At 39.1% G+C, this 19897-nt stretch overlaps 2 protein-coding genes across 5 annotated transcripts in view; one reads left to right on the top strand and one right to left on the bottom strand.

Annotated features, from left to right (window-relative positions):
• Positions 1-13102, top strand: part of JAZF1 (JAZF zinc finger 1) — a 197674-nt gene extending 184572 nt beyond the window's left edge. For both annotated transcript variants that reach the window (XM_062567825.1, XM_062567826.1), the window contains exons 4-5: positions 2847-3016; positions 10706-13102. In XM_062567825.1, the coding sequence (XP_062423809.1) occupies positions 2847-3016; positions 10706-10882 (347 nt within the window). In that variant the 3' untranslated portion in view covers positions 10883-13102. The remainder of the gene's footprint in view (positions 1-2846; positions 3017-10705) is intronic.
• Positions 13103-13896: 794 nt separating this feature from the next.
• The window catches only part of TAX1BP1 (Tax1 binding protein 1), a 68524-nt gene continuing 62523 nt past the window's right edge, over positions 13897-19897 (bottom strand). For all 3 annotated transcript variants that reach the window (XM_062569256.1, XM_062569258.1, XM_062569257.1), the window contains 2 exons: positions 15636-15721; positions 13897-14986 (listed from right to left, as the gene is read on the bottom strand). In XM_062569256.1, coding sequence (XP_062425240.1) covers positions 14785-14986; positions 15636-15721 — 288 coding nt within the window. In that variant the 3' untranslated portion in view covers positions 13897-14784. The remainder of the gene's footprint in view (positions 14987-15635; positions 15722-19897) is intronic.

The following is a 19897-nucleotide window of genomic DNA, read 5'->3' as shown; positions in this document are numbered from 1 at the left end:
GCCACCGTCTTCAGCCCTATGGTACTTAATTAAAATACCTCATCCAGGGCCTGTTTATTATGGCAGCACCAACCTGTGTGTTGTGCTTTTTGTTTTTCCTCTCTCTTCTTTCTTTTTCTTTTTTCTTCTTCTTTTCCGATTTGTTTCATGCACTCGGTAAGGCTGCTGAGGCACCGCTTGTGTTGCTGCTCCTAGACACTGACAGCTGAGGAAATTAAATTCTGAGGTGGAATCAGTTAAAAGCCTGAGTAAATCAATGTTGTTTTTCTATGGCAACTGAAACAACATAATTATTTAAAGGATAAGTTTTTATTACTAATGAATTTTTTAAGACAGTGAGTTTTTACATTTTGTTTATACCAGGAGCCTCTTAAATACATCTTGGGTTGTTTTTTTTAAGGGAATACAAGCAGTTGAGCTCAGTAGAACACCCTTAGATGAGAGGAGTGATGGCCTCAGGAGCTCCAAGTCTGTATAAAGTAATATGCCTTTAAAATACTTTACATCTGTAACAGTAGTACTGTTTTGGAGGAGGAGAAGTTTATATGGTCAGTCGTATTTGAAATAGTATATATGAAATAGTATCCGCCAGTAAGTCTACCTGGGGTAAGGAAGCGAAGTACAGGCAAAACTTGTTACAGAATTGGGCCTTATTGTACGAAGTTATTAGAAAAATTAAAGGACCTCTTTAAAGTAGAGGAAATCCTATGGAAATGCATAATTATAATGATTACCCCCTCTCCCCGTGGCTCTAAGTGTCTTTTTCCCGTATAAAACTTAATATGCAATGTGCCATATAGAGCACTGATTTCTGTCTCATCAAAGCTGCTCCCTGTTAGTACTAAAAGTAATTATATCCTTCGTTACCGTCATACAGTCTCACATGATATTTTCTTTGGGGGTATAAAATTCTATTTGTGAGGGAGATTTGGGTTTCTTCCTTTTATGGGGCAGTTACAATGGCAGAAATTGTTTCAATGTCTAGAATTCTTGTGTGTTTTGTCATTCTAGAAATGCATATGTATTTACAGTAGGTTTTACAGTTGCATTTGTTTTTTTTTTTAAAAATGAGCTAAAGAGTTTGTTAGGGGCAGCTTGAGGAATTTTTTCCGCTGAGATAAAATCAAGGGCAGGAAATCATAGAAGCTGAGTTGTGGTTTTGCCTCCATATTTTTATTAGTTAATTAAACTATAACAAATCTTAACTTCATTGTAGGTTAGCTGTTCCTAGAGTTCAGAAATATTTTAAGAGGTCAATAATGCTTTCTTTGGCTTTCAATCGTTCTGTGTGGGATAAGAGAGCTCAGCGAGCAGTGCTGAGATTTCCAGATGTTCTGCAGGACGCGTGTGCGTGCGCTCAGGTCTACATTTGGTGCTGGTGGGAAACGATCCATCTCTCCTCATCTGCACACCACCCTACGAGGGTGAAAGCCACAGGAAAGAAACGTGTCTAGCCTGACATCTGTAAGCTAACTTACGATATCTGATTAAAGCTCGGGAGCCCTGAGTGCTTACAGCTACCCATTGACATGCATTTTTGCTTAATGATCAAGAGGTGCTGATTATGAGTGTGAGTGCAAAGGGGGGGGGGAAAGCGGGCAAGAATCAGGAGGGGAAAAATTTAAGACTATAGGTGTGTATTTAGTTTCATGAGAAACAAAAAAAAAAAAAAAGAAAAGAAAAAACAAAGACTCCATTGTACGCCGAAACATGGCTTTTCTTTGTGAAGTTGTGAAGTTTCTTTTTTAAAGTGCCGTAAGACATCTGTCGACGTTTTCTTTGCGGTGTGTAGAGCTGCTTAGAGACATGCACTTAGCGGGCGTACGAGGGGAGCAAATGGAGCTGTGCAAGTGTCATATAACTGTCTTCAATATAACGGGAGCTATTCCGACACTCGGAGCCAAATCATCTTTCAGCAGAAAGGATAACATTTAGCAGAGCAGGGCGAGGGACAGACTGAAGGGGAGGGGAAACACAGCACCACCTCCTGCTGACACCACAGAAGTTTCCCTAAGCTTTCCCTCTTTCTCCCTCTGTGTATATATTTTCTTTTTAATCAGCTGGGGCTCTTCCCTCCCGTGTTTTTTTACTGTATTTTTATAGTTGGAATTCTGCTCTCCTAATTTCTCTTGTTTCACATTTAACTTCTTCAGAGATTTTCATTAATAGTTATTGCAATTAAAAATAATAAACAAACTCAGCACCAGCTGCTCAAATGGCTGCTGTAGCATATCTGAAACATTATGTGGTCTGTTCAGGGCAGCCACACAATGCAATTTATCCTCACACCTGAGGGAATGAATTTCACAACTATAATTGCCACAATATAATTCTTATTAATGTTGTGCTATAATTCCTATTAATTCCAAAGGGCTAGTAAATGCATTAGGACTTGTCAACATATTGTTTTACACTGTTTATGATCTGTAGAATTACGCTCTTCAGTATTGTATTGCATAAAGAAAAGCCTTAAAATTAGCTTTAATTGTGGGGGGGAACATTTTCTGTTCGGGCACTGGGAAAGAGGAAGGATCCTGTTGTTTGAGAACTAATGAAACTGCATTTTAAATCAGTCCTTTGAACTTTATGCCATGCAGTAAACTGTTTATGAAAATACATAAATGTCTATCTTGGTTATTAGAAAAGGAACCACTGGTATCTTTGTGTAGAAATATATCACTATAACAAAGATAGCTTTATACAATTAAAAATAACCATCTTCCCACAAAATAAGACAGAAGCAGGGAAATTGCAAGTCATTGTAACTGATGTAATAAATACCAAATGCGTTATCTTGCTGTGCTCTTATTTTATTCCTGTTTTATCTCACTACCCTGGTTTTATAGGTAGTGAATATGATGAGGAGGAAGTAGACTATGAAGAATCAGACAGTGATGAGTCCTGGACTACAGAAAGTGCTATCAGCTCTGAAGCTATCCTTAGTTCAATGTGCATGAATGGAGGGGATGAGAAGCCTTTTGCCTGTCCTGTTCCTGGATGTAAAAAAAGATATAAGGTAAGCAGCTGTTCAGACCTATCTTATTTCCAGCTCGTGCAGTGAGAGGAAAAAAGCCTCTAAAATCAATTTATACCTTCCTTGTTTAATAGACTTTGTACGTTTATTTTTGTGGCACTTTAGTGTTGTATTCTGTTCACAGTTTTTTTGTCAAGCACAGCCAAAGTAAAAGTTCTATAAAGAGTGTAGCATTTTGCATCTTGGACTGTCAAGAGAGATTACAAATAGTGACTGTTTAAAGACTTTTGCCTGACACATTTTAACTAGCTTTCCATTATTTAGACAAATTAACTGCAGAATTCAGGAGGCTGCACCAGGAGAATCTCTGCTTCCATTTCAGAGACGTTAAATAAAAGCTTCCGCCCATCAGTGCCGAACAAATCCCTTCTGCATACCTCTTAGCCATACTGCATCTCCTGTAGTGAGAATATGCCCATGGTGCATTTTCCTGGCAAAACTGGTGGGTGGAAAATGGTGTTTAAAGTTTTGAAAGCAAGAGGTCAGCTCACGTGGGCAGCATCTCAGAGAAAGTCTGGCCTGGCTCTGCTCTGGGACAGAGCCCCGGTGACCTGTGGTCAGTCTGTCTGGATTTGAGTGCAGGACGTGTATCCCTCAGCGTGACATTTAGGGAAACCATTTTTTGTTTGTTTTTAATTATCTTCCATCATGAGGGATTTTTGTCCATTTATGGGAGTAAAATATCTTTAACTTTGAACCTTCAGCTGGCTGCTGTAGAACATTCTGTGATGTTGCAAGGACAGGAATACTGCTGCACGTGACCTAGCACAGGGACAAATGAGATTTTATTGAACAGATTGTACATCACTATAGTATTCTGGAGTCATAGAAATTTGGGGACTTGAAATATCATATTGACCACAGTTTCTCCAAATCATTTTCTGAACTTCTTGCATAAAGCGTTAAGAAAATTGAACTTCTGAATATAACCTAGAAAAAACAGTGGCAATTGGTTTTGTTTTTATACTTGTTCTTTTCTTTATGGCTTCTCCTTTAAATAACTGAAAAGTAGGGGCTTAAAGGGGACGAGAAATATGAGGGAGAAATGTAGGAAGAGTAATAACATTTGAGATAAAGCAGTTGTGACAGTAACAAACTGTTCATGGAAATGTGTGGCATATGAAAATGTGTTTCAGTGATCCTGCAGCTGTTCTGGACTGTTGCTTCTCCGTTAGCACATCACAGGACTTGGATTCATAAAGAGTGCTTGGAGATCAGTTAATGCTGGCAATAGTCCTTTAAAACCTGGGCAAGAAAGCAATGTGTTCATTTCACAGTATGACACACGAGTCCCTTCTGCTGAGCTTAGCCTGCGCTGCGTCGTGATTATTCTGCTCTTCAGTTACAAGAAGAGCTGAGCACAGTCTTAGGGGACAGGGCAGAGGAGAAGATGTTTGGGGAATATTTTCAAGCATTGCTTTGCAGATACAACCAACGTTATTCAAGATTAATACTTTTCTTGTGTGTGGTAGAAGCGGTGTCAGATGAAGAGTGTAGTATAAAAGCTAAATCCCTAGCTCAGGAAGCAAACAAGCCATGGTGATTGTTAGAAGTCACTATGCCCACAGGGCATCTTTGCATTGCAGAAAACATTCATTTAATGGCAAAGGCTAGAAGGAGAACCCTGTAATTTGCTATATCCTGTCTGTTCTCTATTTGACTGCCAGCCCCTCTGTCTTTTTATTGCCCAAATAAGCAAGCTGTTCCTGCCTGCTTCTGCTATCTCACTACCTTCATCTCAAATGCATGAGGACTGTCTAAGGGATATCTTGTACACTATTAATGTTAGAACAGTCAGACAGGGAATAAATTAATGACCCATAGAGAGGCTGTCAAACAGAGAGCAGCAGCAAATAAAAAGTACTGTATTTTCCTAAGAGACTCACCTCTGTTTAGTCCAGATAGGAAAAGACATTTCCTTTAGCTCTGCCTCACCTCATCCCTCTTTTCAAGCAGTTCTGTTTCCTCCCTTTTTTCTTTTCAGTCTAATTTATTTATTTTACATTTTTATCTTTGTTTCCTTCCTTTCAGTTTTGTGTCAGCTGTGTTTCTTGTTTCCCCTTCATCTTCCTCCCGCTTAACCCCCTCCTCAGACGAGTTATTTGCTGAGTCTAGGTAGGGAGTCCTGTGATCAAAGCTCAGGGATTTTCTGGTGGGTACTGGATAATCAGGGCTGTAAAACAATTATAGAGCTACAAACAGGAACACGGCCCTGCACATGCAGTAATTGCCAGGCTCACTTTACGGCCGAGAAAGGATGCGGTCTCGTAGGGGGTGAGGAGGAAAGGAAGATAAACAGTTTTCTTTTGTCTTGCCCGTAGGTGACGTACTTTTGAGAGGCAGATACGTACGTTTGGGAAGCAGATAGGCTATTTTTAAATGGGTTATTTGTATTACAGTAGTGCTTAAAGGACCCAAGAGGGATTAAGGTCTCCCTTTTGCAAACAATGTACGAGGGTAGAAGATGGCCTCTGCACTGAAAAGCAGTCCCGGAAAGGTAAATGAGACAGGAATGAGAACAACAAATACTCCCCGGGAATGGGCAGGGGCAGACAACGGCACTGGAATAGGAGCATGTTTATACACGAGCCCAGATGAGGATCAGAAGACCCTCCTGGCCTCATGCCCGGCCGTTATCTGTTGGCAGTTTCCCGTAGGACTTGCAGTAGAACTGAGTCATAAACATTTAATTGTTCTTTCAGAAACTTACTTTACTTTTTCAAGATACAAAAATTGGTCCCTTATAAAAATGTATTGGTACTAAGCCCCCTAGATTGTGTGGCGCAGGTTTTTCTTGAAGTGCCAAAGTTTCTGGAAAAAAACTTACTTCTTTTAATGGCTTGTAAATTTGTTTGGGATATTCAAAAACAACCAAAGTCTGGAGTACACGGAGGCTTGAAACGCAACCCTCAACTAATTTCTGGACCACCTTTTTTGTTTTTGTTTTTTTTCTTCCTAGTTCTTGTGCTGCTATTTAAAGATTGTTTTATTTATATGGTTTGCATTTGAAGTGTTTAACTGTATTTTTAGAAAATTATTTAAATTATTCAAGGGGACCAAGATATTAGAGATGCATTTCAGCTGTGCTTCCTCAGAGCTTACCCCCACCAAATTTAGGCTTTACATTCACATTTAGATGAGTCCAGGAGTGCATGTGTATTGAGTTCTTAAAATGCTTTGCAAAATGTCACCTGTAGGAGCTGAAATGTGGATTTATGAAGTTAGCAGTTAGGTTACCATTTATTAAATCTCACCTATTTGTGTCAGTTATTTGGTCTCTAGCTTTGGACAAGGAAATTCAAAATGTGAATATGATGTAGATAAACTTATTTAAGCAAATTACAAAGAGAAAATTAAGTTTGATATTATCTATCTATATAAAACAAGTAATGTATACATACCATTATAGGGGAAACCAGCGTACTTGTTATACTTGTTCTGGCTTGTGCAAATAAAAAAATATACATGAAATACTATTGTATGTACATACAAAATTTTGCTTGTATGCATCTGCTATCAATGCAGCCATTAAAAATCCAAATTAAGTTGGCTTCTCCTTTGCTTAGCAGATGTCCGTCTGCTCTCTAAACCCCAGAATATGCAAGCTTGGTGCCTCTGTGCAGTGTGTGACTTTAACTCCAAAGCTACGCGCTCTTTCTGTCAGAATGACTGTAAGAGTTGATCCGTGCACGTTTGTTATTCTGGTTTGAAGTTTGCTGGCATGGCGGGCGTTTGCCAAGTGCTCCCGCTTCCTGGCAGCGTTTGACAGGGCACCTGAACTCGGGCCGCTCTAAACGTCCAGGTTCTCTCTACAAGGCATTTACTGGATTTGTAGTTCCTGCTGGTGTGTTGGTAATTTCCGTCGCTCGAGGTTGTCTCCCGTAGAGCCACGCGGGGAGTTTCCGTGCTCGGGCCGCTGCGGGAGGCACGAGCGCTGGTACGGGAGGCGGAGGAAGTGCTGCCACGGGGTGCGGGACGCCCTGCGGCTCGCTGAAGGTGTTCGCCGTCCTCGGGGAACGGACCCCTCTCGATTTGGGGCGCTTGGCAGATTGAGGGAGGCGGAATATGGGGGAGAGAGAGTGGGGAAGAAGGGAGAGTCCTTGAAAGAAACGAAGAAGCCAACGCTTCGGTGAGCGGAGAGAAACCAGACCCAGGAGGAGAACCTCTGGCAGGGGAGACCTGCGGTCTTTGCACTAGAAGCGAGACCGGTCCAGGTGGTGGAGGGGAGAAGAAGGGGATGGGGCGTTGGGATACTCCCCATCTTTCCCTTCTCCCTCAGAGGACAGTGGCAAACAGCTAGGCTAGGCTGGTCAGTATTTTTGTAGAGGAACAGAGGAACACGGATGTCCCAGCCTGAAAAAGGCAATCCAGACAAACCACCTTTGATGGCCGTTTTCCCGGCTGGACGGTGGTGACAAGCTTTCGTGCCTTACGGAGCGGAGCGGCTTCAAAGGCGCTGCTGTGCAGGGGCCCCGCTCAACAGTGTCCTCGCGTCCAGGCAAACCAAGCAGGGCTGGCCCTGAACTTCCACATCTCCTCTCGATCTGGTGCCAGGTTAATAACTGTTTCCTCCTTTTCGGGATTTTAGAGTGCCCTTCTATGCTGCCATCTTCTTCCTCAATCATTTGTGAGGGTAAATAACGAGCAACCAAAGTAACCACAGCAATAAAAGTGATATATGCGTTTGGCAGTGTTTCTTGCCATAGCTCAACAAACTAAACCCAGAAACACAACAAAGTGTTTACGTTGTAGCAGTGGAAAAAGTGCCGAGGAATTGACTGTAATTTCAACAACAGTTTTCTTTTAGACAGAAGGCTAGATCAAATTTCATGTTACGCTAGCTCCTCATACTCTAGAGCATTTTACTGTATTTCAGACCTCCCATAGGCCAGTTAATTCCACCTAGGTTTGTGTTTTAGAACATCCTTAGATTCATCTGCCTGGAATTATTTTCCCCCTGTACTTGAGGATACGCGAGTGGCTTATTAAGGAATCTGAAAGAGAAGAGCAGTAGCGTCGGCGTAGGGTAGCGAGGGCATTCGTGACTGCGGGTTTGCGGAGCCCCCTAACCACTGATACTGGTCTGGAAGTAACTTAAAGTGATCACTCCTAAAAATTAAATGTCTAAACGGGCTTCTGTTTAGAATTCCAAAATGAATGCAGCTTTGGGGGGTTATGTTATTTTTAAAATTTCATGCAGCGACAGCAGTTTAGCAAGTCATCCCCAGAATTTGTCGTCTTTGAAGGCACAGGTCCCTAACAGTACTTGGTTGCTGACAAATGCCTTACGACAATCCTTACGATAGCCAGTGACTCCCCAACAGTTACCGTCTCGTCCTTCAAGTGCTAACGTTTCCACAGTAACTACGTGCAGAGCCATCCAAAAGTGGCCCCAGGTTCTCAGATAGTTTACAGGGATTTCACCTGGCTGCTCTTGAAGGACAGTCTGTAGCTTTCGTGTACTTTTGCCAGCCTCGCTGGTATAGCTTTCTACTGCAGGTTTGCTCTGACCACTGTTCACCTCGAAGCAGCCCGCACTAAAGGTTGGTGTTTGTATGTCTGATTTGTTTTGGAGGCTTAACATTCTCCTGTCCCACATGACAGCTGTGCAGGGATGAAGCCCACGAGCAATCAGGGAAGGCCCCATGTTTTTAAGCATATAAAGGACAATTTTGAGGCTGGACTTGTGACTTCGAGTGGGGGTTCAATGAAGAAGGTCTTAAGTGGAGAGGCATCTATTTGTGGGCAAAGCAGCTAGTTAAGAGCTATGCCTTATGCTTTCCCAGGCTTAGCTATTTTAGGCTAAGTTTTCCTCTTGAATGGGTTACTACAACCGTAATGTAACTACACCGTGTGCGACGTTACTGTTGACACCGGAGAGCTGCTTTTGCTTAAAAATTCATTGCTGTAGTGGCCCACCTAGTGGGTAATGAATAAGGAACCGCGTTTTGTGTTGTAAGGCAAGACCACCGTCGCTACATACGGGAGACTGGGGGGCAGTCCTGTGGCAGTACTCCTCCTCCCTGGTTTCTCGACAAGCACTGAAAATTCCTTGTAATACTTCTTACTGCTTCATGTTGTGACCTGACATTAAAGCAGAGAAGTGGAGGACGACACACGGAAGGGACTGCGTCTCTCAGGAGCATGAAATAAAACTTGAGATTCTCACATAATAAATTTTACTAGGAGATGGGGGAAGAGAAAGAGAAGTGTTTACAGGAGAGTGGTGCTAAAGGTGTGAACTTCATGTCTTTTCTGATGTTTGCTTTATGATGTATGAAGAATCTCCTGAGGTTTAAGCAGTTACAGCTCTATGTTCTTTACTGAAGTTTTGTTTTAGTTAACACATTGTCTAATTTGTCTGATGGCTCCGAGGCCCAACTCTCCGAGCTGGGACTTCCGGTTACTGTAAACTCCAGGTGAATGAAACAACCTGCTGCTTGAGAAGAGCCCAGCAGACCTTTTACGTGCAATAACAAAGACAAAATTAGGAAAACTTAATATAGTGGGTTAATTTCATCCACGCTGTTAACCAATTTTAATTTTTATAGCTTAAAAAGATACGTACCTAGAAACTGCAGAGAGGATACAGTAGTCTCAGAGCTGTACCTTTGTCACAAAATGCCTTGGCAGCTTTATTGTTATTTCTAGAGAAGTATTTATGGACAGTCAACCACTTAGCCAGAGTCTCTTTCTCAGTATACTTTTTGCTTTCGTTAAAAGAGCTGGAATATTTGGAAAAAATAAGGAAAGGCAAACTGTCTTTCATTAGAGCAATCTTACACTGTTAAGAGGAATCCTAGATAAAGCAACGATGTCACTTACTAGGTAGACGACGACACTTCCTTCTGTTTTTGTCAGAAGAATGTGGAAAAAGAGGGAAAGTGTTAAAACTTTGATTATCTTTAGTACATGGTTCTTGATTTCTCTGCAAAGGGGTAACTTGTTTTGTGACTGTGCTGGTATAGCTGTAAGTTCTCTGGAGTGCTGTCTTCTGCTTTTACTCTCCAGACTACAGCAGAGTAGTCTGCTGTAAGTCTCTAGTCTTATCTAACTGTAGATTATTCCTAAATAATAGCAACTTAAAAAAAGATTTTCTCTGATTTTTTTTGATGTGTCCTGTATAACTTACTTACTTACTTAAAGAAAGTTAACTGTTCCCTGCAGTTAATTCTTTAGAGACAGCACGTAAGCCACCAGAATTTGCTGCTGCCTAAAGATGTATCTAAAAACAGTGACACAAAGCAGACCAAAAACACCATGGGAGGAGCTTCTGCTTTTTGAAGTGTGACTTGAATATTCATGCCAGTTCTTTCTTTCTTTGCTTGTAAATGAATTTCTGAAAAAAAATTCCAATCATCTCTATGGAAAAAAAAAATACTAGGAAGCAAAAAGCATTTATGTCTGATTCTGTTAAATGGTATTTCTGAGAAGTGCTGTACACTGAGAGATAAAAACCAGGCCTCCCAGGCAGGTAAGCCTGATGCATTAGAACTACAAGTGTTGGTCGGCTTGTCCCTCCCCTAAGTCTTGAACGTCTAACACACAGAGGCGGTTCCCAACGGATTGTGTAGCTTTGCCCATAACATTAGTCAAGTTTTGGGTTCGTAACAGAAAGCCAAAGCATTACTGGACCACTTGACAACTAACATTTCACTTTCTCACTCACAGAATGTGAACGGTATAAAGTACCATGCCAAGAACGGCCACAGAACGCAAATCCGTGTACGCAAACCATTCAAATGTCGCTGTGGAAAGAGTTACAAGACAGCTCAGGGCCTGCGGCACCACACAATCAATTTCCATCCCCCCGTGTCTGCTGAGATTATCAGGAAGATGCAGCAATAACATGCTGGTCACAAATGTGCCAAGAAATCCTCACCAGCAGTTGCTGATTTTGAGAACAGCCACCTTTTTCAGGGGAAGCATTCAGCAACCCTTTAAAGAATTAAATGCATGCTTTAAAATTTTCTGTAATTTTGGAATGATGTATCTTTGTAGAGTTAATGATTTTGTACATTTGCACATGTAATCATCATACCCATTTTCATTACTTTGAGATAAGGTGCTAAAAAAAAAAAAGCTATAGGTTCTTCAGAACATTTTTCTCCAAAACAAAAAATTAGGGGGCGTTGCGTATTTAGTTGTACTGAAGTGTTGAACAGGAGTAAGAGGAGGAGAGCTTGGCACTGACATAATTTCAAGATTGTAATGTCATGAAGACTTTCAATGCATCTGTCAATGTGTGTGCAAAACCAAAACAATACCACCGTTGTCAAATTATAGTTAACATGCCTTACATAATGGAGTTATCAGTGGGGTAGCAAGTCTTTTAGGTAATGGAAATATAAATAAGAAAGAATGTTTAACATAATATGCTAAAAATATTTTCATACTTAAATAACATACATAAAAAGGTGTGCTTGCTGTATTTTATATTATCTTGCAAATCTTTTTTTCCCTCTTGAAATGCTGAAAATCTTGCCATTTGAACTAGTAAACAATCACTTTAGCATTAGAAATAACTTTTTTTTTTTTTTTTTTTTTTTTTTTAAACAAGATGTCATATTCTGTTCATGCCCATCAAACTTTTGAGGACCAATATCCCAGTCCAACTAAATATTTACCCCTGAAATACCTGTTAGAAAGACACTTGGAAATACTTAAGTGCAAATTTTTGTGTGTGTGAGAAACAATTATCTTCATCTCAGATGAAGTCTAAAGCACTTTGTAGTTCTCTATTGCCAACAGATTTAATGTTTTATGTGTTGCCAATTCTTGCAACTTACTGTACTAGCATGTGCCTGTGGTTGCAAATAAAAATTAAAAATTCTACACATGGTTTAAGGAGGTCCATTATTTGTGCTGAGGGAATTTCTAATGCCTCTCCTTCATCGTCATTGTATTTTTGAGATTTTTTTTTGTACATCTTTTGCTTCTCATTGTAGGTCACTGCATTCCATGTGGAAGCGTGTCTGTTTAGCTTTATTAAAAAAATTTTGCTGAAATAAATATGACATATGAGCCTTACTGAAAATTAAGTGCTTCTTGCAGCAGGTGGTCAGAGACTGATTTAAAACAAAAGCCAACATGAAACAGCTTGTGTCTGGACCATACCTGAACATTTGTTGCTTGCCATCCTGCCTTGAGCATTCATTTTTCACAAGTGCTATTCTGGGAATTTAGATGCCAATTATGTAATTAATAATTGTGCAACTTCCCCCCTGCCCCACAACCCTTCTTTTACAGTAAGGGTTAGGGAGGAATTCATAGTTTTAAATACAGGCCTCTCATTCCTTATTTCCTGTAACTGCAGGTGCAAAAGAAGGCTCCTGCTTATGAGAAATAAGCTTTCCCCTTTATTTTTTTTTTCTAAAGCTTTAGAAAGGAAAACTTTGTAAATATGACGATTACCTAGTCTCTAGAGGAGTCAAAGAAGTCTCTAAAATATTTGGGTCCTCTTAATAATTTCTTGAAGTGTTTATAACATTACAATTTAAATAAAATAATACTACTTTTTCAAATCTTAAAGGTTGACAGTGGTTCTGTTGTACAGTGCTGTCAGCTGAGTTTAAAGGATGATCCAGACATGAGAATTAGTGATACACAGAAGGTCCCAGGCGACCATTTCCTGCCTTCTACAGTTCTGGCAACAGCTCTGGTGAGCAAATACATTTTGGCTCTGCTCCTAGTGCAAGAAACTACAGGCTGGGTAAGTTAGTTCAACAGCTAAACAGTCGTAAAGTGTCATTGTTGCATGTAAATTCCTTTCAACTATAAAAATGAAATTCCAGTTTCTATTTACCTATTCATTGTGACAGTATTATTAAACAGGTAAAGATGGGACTATTTTGTTATACTGTGTATAGTGAATGTATTGTACTGTGTCTGTGAAAAGTGTGCTTTAAATTATATTTTCATATGTTTTGTTGGGGACAAAGTACTTTAAGTTTGAAAGCGACAGAGGTTTGTTTTAGAACTGAAGGCAACTTAATGAATTCCTGTCAAGAAAGCTGCTTATAAATGTAAATCAAATCACATTTAAAATAAACTGCCTCTGACCTAAAATGACTTTTCTTTACTTGTCACTAACCTGAGATGTTAAATCTTTGGGCTGCGTACAGTCTTGTGTATTTTACTTTGGTATCAAACTCATTCTATTCAATAACCATCCAAAGTGATTTAATAGCTACATGGTTTACCCCAAATACTACAAAAACAAAATCAGATTTCACAGAGATGAAAGTTCATACTGATGCTAAAGGAAGACCCCTCCCCACCCCCTTTTAATGGTAGGATATGAGCTACCTCTCTTCTAAAGCTTTGCAGAAATGGAGTCATTATCACTGCAGAAGGAGAAATCATTAAAAATCAAGTTTTGGATTCCAACTTCGAGGTTTTTCTGCCTGTGTGAGATACCAACCTCTGAGACTGCAGCAGTCCTTTTTGGTACTTCAGCTAGCCTCATATTACCGTTTTTTTTAAACCTGCTCTATAACTGTACTCCCACATACTACCTTAGATTTTTCAGCTGTAAACCTCATGTCAGTAGACAGATAGTCTAAAACTTAAAATGCAATGCAGAGGACTGATGCAGTAGATAAATTGCAATGTCTTGAGTAGCAGCTATGTCATGCAGCTTTTAATAAATTGTGCACTGAACAGAAGATTACATATGCTTGTGAAAGGGGGAACTGCAGACAAAAGAAGTTACTCAAAACCTTATTATTATTTCATCATGCAAAACTGAAATATCATTTACTGCAGCTACAGAGAGCCTAAACTCTGGTTTTTGTTGGCTGTTCACTATGAAATAAAATAAAAATATGAAATAAATATGAAATAAAATAAAGGACCACTGATTTGATGAATAATTTTGCTTTTAATTTAACAAGACTATTATACAACAAGTGGGAAGCAAATTTACTTACTACATTTAAGTAAATATAGAATGTTTAGACATACACACATGTTGTTACTGGAAAGAAATATGTAGTTAAAAAGCAGTTTTTGAGAGCCCGAATCCAAAAGGAACACAGTTTACTGGTGTGAAAGATGTAACCATGTTTCAAGCAACATAATGGCAATGATTTTAAACAATTATTTGAGGCATTCTAAGCAGAGCAGTTTCTTGCAACTCAAAAATACTGCCTTAAAGTATAACATACTTAAGGTTATTCCTTAAGGCAAATGTCCTATCTGTGAAACTGAAGTATTTGTCATTACTGTTGTTGCAGGCATGTAATCTCACAGTACGTGCACCAACGTTTCAGAAATGTACTAGAAAATTATGTTTGCATTGAGTAAGTAAGAAGTTATGTAACTTTAACTCAAAGAAAAACTACTCAAATATACTGTGAGAAACATCTGTTTATTACATTTTTAATCATGCCTCAGTTATAGTCAAGAGAAATCATGGGGGATTTATTATTATTTTTTTTACAGCTAAAGAGCATCATGAAGCTGGTCTCATTGTTTGTGAGGCTAAGTTAACTCCTATGTCCTTACAAATTCCACTAAGTAGGGGAATAAATAGATACATACACAAACAAGTCTTTTCTTTAAGATAATGTTAGGTAAAGACAGAAGACAACCCATTAGCAGCTTCCAGCCAAGATTCATCACAGCTCCCATTAGCTTTTTCAATCAGAAAACTGCATTGTTACAGAAAGGCTGCACTGGTTTTGTTCTATAGGTGGACTGACTACTCAAAGTTATTTCTTTTTAAGCTACATTGCAAAACAAAGATTTTAATCAAAATTTAAAACATTCTGATCAAAGTGAGTCTGAACATGCCTCTCAAATCCTTGCTGATCGTAGTCAGGCGGAAACTGCTCGCTGCACATGGGGCATACCTTCCAGTGACTTTCAACATGTTCTTCAAACTTGCTCTGATCATAGTTAGGTGGAAACATCACATCACAAAGAGGGCACTTCTTGTGCACATCAAAACTTCATGGGGAGAGAGAAGAAAGAAAAAAAATGAAAGTAGTGTTACTGCAGAACAAAGTAAGTCAGCCACTGAGGGAAGCTTTACTACTCATATAGATTTGAGCAGACTTCATGTATGTAGGCAAGTATCACACAATTAAATGTCTTAGCTGAAAATGAGCTATACACTTAAAGTAGTTTTACTTAGGAATTTCAAAATAACCTGGCATTTAAAAGAGTTGCATCATTTTGACAGAATTCCAACTACCACTGAATACAGATCTATTGAATGTCTTAATGGCCAAGCAGTTTCATGGGAAACCACTCTCTCTGCTCATAAATGCTTGCTCTTAGCAAACATAACACTTTATAAAAGCTCTAAACTTAGGTTCACAATTAGGTTGAAAAAAAGAGAGGAAAAACAGAAGTTTTTTATTCATTTTCCAAAAATATTGTCCACAGTCAGTCAAAATGAGGTACAGTACAAATAGTCCACCCAGTCAAACAGCAAATCCTCTGATAGTTAATTGTAAAACAAACACTCTCTGAGAATGCTTAACAACAGTGTTTCAGCTTCCGTCTTCATCCCTCCCCCAACCTTGAGTAAAGGAGTTCAGCTACACAGAAACATATCTGTGCCATTAAAGACCAATAAAAGATAAACATTTACCTAGAGTCAAAGCAAAAACCTGTTCCACGTTCAGGCAAAAGAAGACTTGGAGGATCAGGAGCAGAGGGTACAGTGTTATCATCATCCTATTAAAAAAACAGTAGCATAATTAAAAGCATAATACCAACTACAGACAGACTTTTTTTTTTCTAAAAAACATCTTTTTTTGTTTTACCAAGCAAAAGCATGGATGAAATCTACCTTTCATTTTTTTTAACCTCTGCAGCACACGTTTTATTTCAATGTACAAAAACAAGACCTATTAATGAATATGAAATGCTAAACAGACTGCCTTTTGACCATGTGCGTACAAGCAGAAATCAGTGCCAATACTACTAGAATGCTTCTACTAGCACAGTAGCTCAGGAAATGCAGGTCACCTCGCTGTTAATGCCTCAAGGCTACAGCAGAACAGAAATCCTGTGTTAAACTAAGTGCAGGGCATCACAGTACAAATCATAATAACATTTCAGAGCGCTAAAATTCAAAAACAGATTCTAGACAAGTGTGTCGAGTCAGAATCTTAAAATCTATCAATTTATATGTCAGCCGGGGCCGGAGGGGGGATGCATCGGTTTGGATTCACGTGCTTGCCTCCCAGCGGGCAGTTCTGAGGGATCGGTGTAGGCTGCTATCGCCAGCCAAGCGTGTCACACATTTCACACTGCAGCCAGGCACGGCAGCTAAATTGCCCCGTTTGGCTGCTTCCTCCCATCAGCTCTGTCAGTCGTGCTCTCCCTTCACGAACAGTCACAGCCCATAAAGAGCTGCAGCACGCACTGACGAGGATCACGCTGCTGATGGACAATCGGCTTTTACCTCAGAGCTTCCATCAATTTAGCAAGGCAGGTCTGCCACTAGCAAATACGCGCTCCTAATGTCTCCTCCTCTTTGAGGGAGGGAGGAAGAGGAGTCTGTAACACGAAATTATGAGCTGAAAAATGAATACCTACAGTGATTTAATTCTGAGAGTAACAAGTGAAGGATGAAAGCACTATTTCTTTAAAAATATCTGATGACATTATTATGAATTAAGATTTAAACAAGCAGTAATGGAAGCAAACAGCATAGTATAAGAAAAAATGAAGACTGTTCGTAATTCTTTATGCAGTAACAAATCATTTTTATAGTGTCTTAGTTCTATTCTGCAAACAGATAAGGCAGCACAAAACATATTCATTTAAAGGGGGAAAACTAGGGGCCAACAAGACCTTCAAAGATCCGAACGCTCAGGTTTCCTAAATGATTTTCCTTCTTATTTGAAAGAGACAGTACATGCAGGAATTATGAACAATTTTGCTGACCTTCAAAAACAGATGCGCAAGGAACTATATGCAACAGCATACATAAAATGTTTTATACAGACAAGATATATATTCAAATACATTTTAATTTTAGGCTAACATACTTTGTTCTTATGAAGAGATAATGGAAATAAGACAGGATAGGAAGATTCCCTCAATATTTTTCTCCTCCTGACAACAGCTGTTTAGTTTCAACCACTTAACATTTCCATTAAGCAGCTAGTGGGGCTTGCTGTGGCAGATGCTAGCAACAGACACATTTTCTTGTCTAACCTGCTTGCTTTGCACCTGCAGTAAAAAGGGCAATGGATTTTAAAATACTACTTGCTTCCTTCCTCATGAAAGAGATAGGATGTATGTACTAATGAAGAAAATTTAAAGTTCTAGTGTTATATTGTAGCACTATAACCAAAAACCACAAATTTGCTGTAATGCCAGACTGCAAGCAGATCTAGAATGGAGAAAACGAATACACATCTTTCTTCCAAAAAAGGCCTATGTTTGTAATAGAGCTAAACTTAAATGCAAGTCCCTTGGAAGAGACTTTCTTAAAGTCCTTTTCTTTTTGTCATGCAATTACTTCTTGAACAGAAGGCATTATTGCCAACACTTACTAATACTAGGTTACAAATGGTGAGGTGGACAAGATTTTTTTTTTTGGGGGGGGTTGGGGGGGGGGGAGGCTCTTCAGCCTCAAATTCCTTAAATTAAGTTTTGTTGAGGACAGAATAGCATACCCAGTGCTGAATGCATAGGTTATTCATTACATTAAGGGTTATTAACTTTAGTCATTGGAGTAAGCAGACAGGATTATCAATGCTTAACATTAATTTGGTAGGAGGGCATTAACCAGAATGATGCAACTGATGTAACACAGAAAGGTATCCTTTCCCACTCAGAATGACCACATTGCATACAATTAAAAAAGCTACTTTTTAGAAAGGATATTTACACAGATTTGAAAGAAACAGTTAATCTGAACGCCTGACTACAACAGAATGCAGAACTGATTACTAAAGTAATCTATTTTCAATACAAATGCTGGCAAAACAGAAATTTTAGGCTTCTCTATCACAGAAAAAAATGTTAGTCATTACACATATATTTTCTAAAGATTAAAATATGAACATACTTTACGTGCTGCTCAGTATACTACTACATATGGCTAAAGTAAAAGCAATCAATGACCACTTTTTATATTAGCTGCATCAACAAAAGTCTAGGCTTTAGATTCAGTTTTCTGAAAGCACATTTCTGTTCCACCACCAAAATCCATGAGAAACTGAAGATTTTAATTAGCACAACAAAACCTGCAACCTATTTTACATAAAGGCTTGCCAAAATTAAAAATTCTTCTCAAATATCAGCACTGCCTCTTCAGGTCCTCTTGAGGCCTTTTTCAAAAGCTGATCTAAAAAAGTGAGTGTGGTGCTTCTCTATACACACACACACACACTATCCTGCAGTGCTGCTTTGTAGTAACTAGCTACAATAAAGACATGACAAAGTAATTAACAGCCTTAAAAAGGCTTTTTTTCATGTCAGAATAACATTTTAATTGGTCTGTCCTGAGGATGTAGCCTTTTCATGACTTTGATCAATTGATAAAACATGTACTGTACATTCCTTATAGTAGCATCTGACTTGTGCAGCATGGTAACAATAATGATAATAATGACAATACTAAATACTAAATATGTATTGATATTACTTTGTTAAGATACGGAAAGTATGTATTTCTGTATACATTTGCTCTTGGCCAAATAAGTATACATAAATCACTTTTTAACCTTATGTTATGCTTAACAAGAGAAAAACAAATCTATATTGAGCATACCGCAAAGTATATGCTACAGAAATTATGCAATAACTAAAGAATGGTTCATTGAAAACTTCAATAACTGCCTTCTGTTTGGACAAACATGTTTAAGACGGACCTTATTATTTAATATTGAGCTCTAAGATAGTTGATTCTCAAAGACTTTAGATGCCATATAATACAACCTGGAAAGAGAGAGAGATCAAGTTTCTATCAAACAGTAAAACAGTACCCGAGAACTTTACCTTAACAGTATTTCACTGTTACTCTAATTCCAAGTTACCACCAGATACTACTGTTCTGAATGCTGAACTGTACACAATCAATAACCACTAAGAAAATTCTCATGCTCTTTCCTGGGGTATTGTAGCTTCTACAAAACAGAAAATGTTTTATTTTATTCAACTCTGACAGCAGTCTAATCCTATCGCTTCAGATAGTGAAAACTCCTAAAACTTACCCAATAAAACTGAGAACTATATGAAGGAAGGACAGTTCTTGCTAATCTTAGTTCACAATCACTTAGTGCCCAGTTTCTTCCAGTTAGCGTAACCAAAGATACGTTCATATAAATGGTATCAGGCTGAAAGGCATATGTAAAATTTTAAGATCGTTCACTCTCCCACAGTAAAACAAACCATCATCCCCTGAAGACTCAAAGTATAAATGAGAAGACTGGTTTAAGTTATTTTACAGAAAAAGGTTGACAGTAATTGCTGGGAGGTCAGGCCTTCATGGCTGTAACTATGCATGGACATCACCTTATTTTTCAAGCCTCTACGGTCAATTAATCTAAGGTATTTGGAGAAAAGCCCATATGACAGATTTTGAGAAAGAGGCTATTTTGGCTGCCCTTTGCGTAGGCCCACAGACAACTTCCTCGCAGCCCAGACAGATGACCAGGATTACGTGCATGGTTGCGCACGTTTAGTCCAAAACCACCACAATGTCTTGCAGTGATGCAGCACACTTAAATACAGGGCCTCAGGTGCTTACCTAAAGAGTCTGATATCATTTACAGACAGGCTGGCACTGTGTTCATGTAGCTTGCCAAACATCAGGCCTTCTGATTCACAAATGTGCGCGCCCAGGACAATGAATTACAAGCGAGTGTCACACATTAACCTCTCTACCCAAAA

The sequence above is a fragment of the Rhea pennata genome, chromosome 2 (assembly GCF_028389875.1).
Source record: "Rhea pennata isolate bPtePen1 chromosome 2, bPtePen1.pri, whole genome shotgun sequence".
Classification (NCBI taxonomy): Eukaryota; Metazoa; Chordata; class Aves; order Rheiformes; family Rheidae; genus Rhea; species Rhea pennata.
This window is presented reverse-complemented; position numbering and strand designations above follow the sequence as displayed.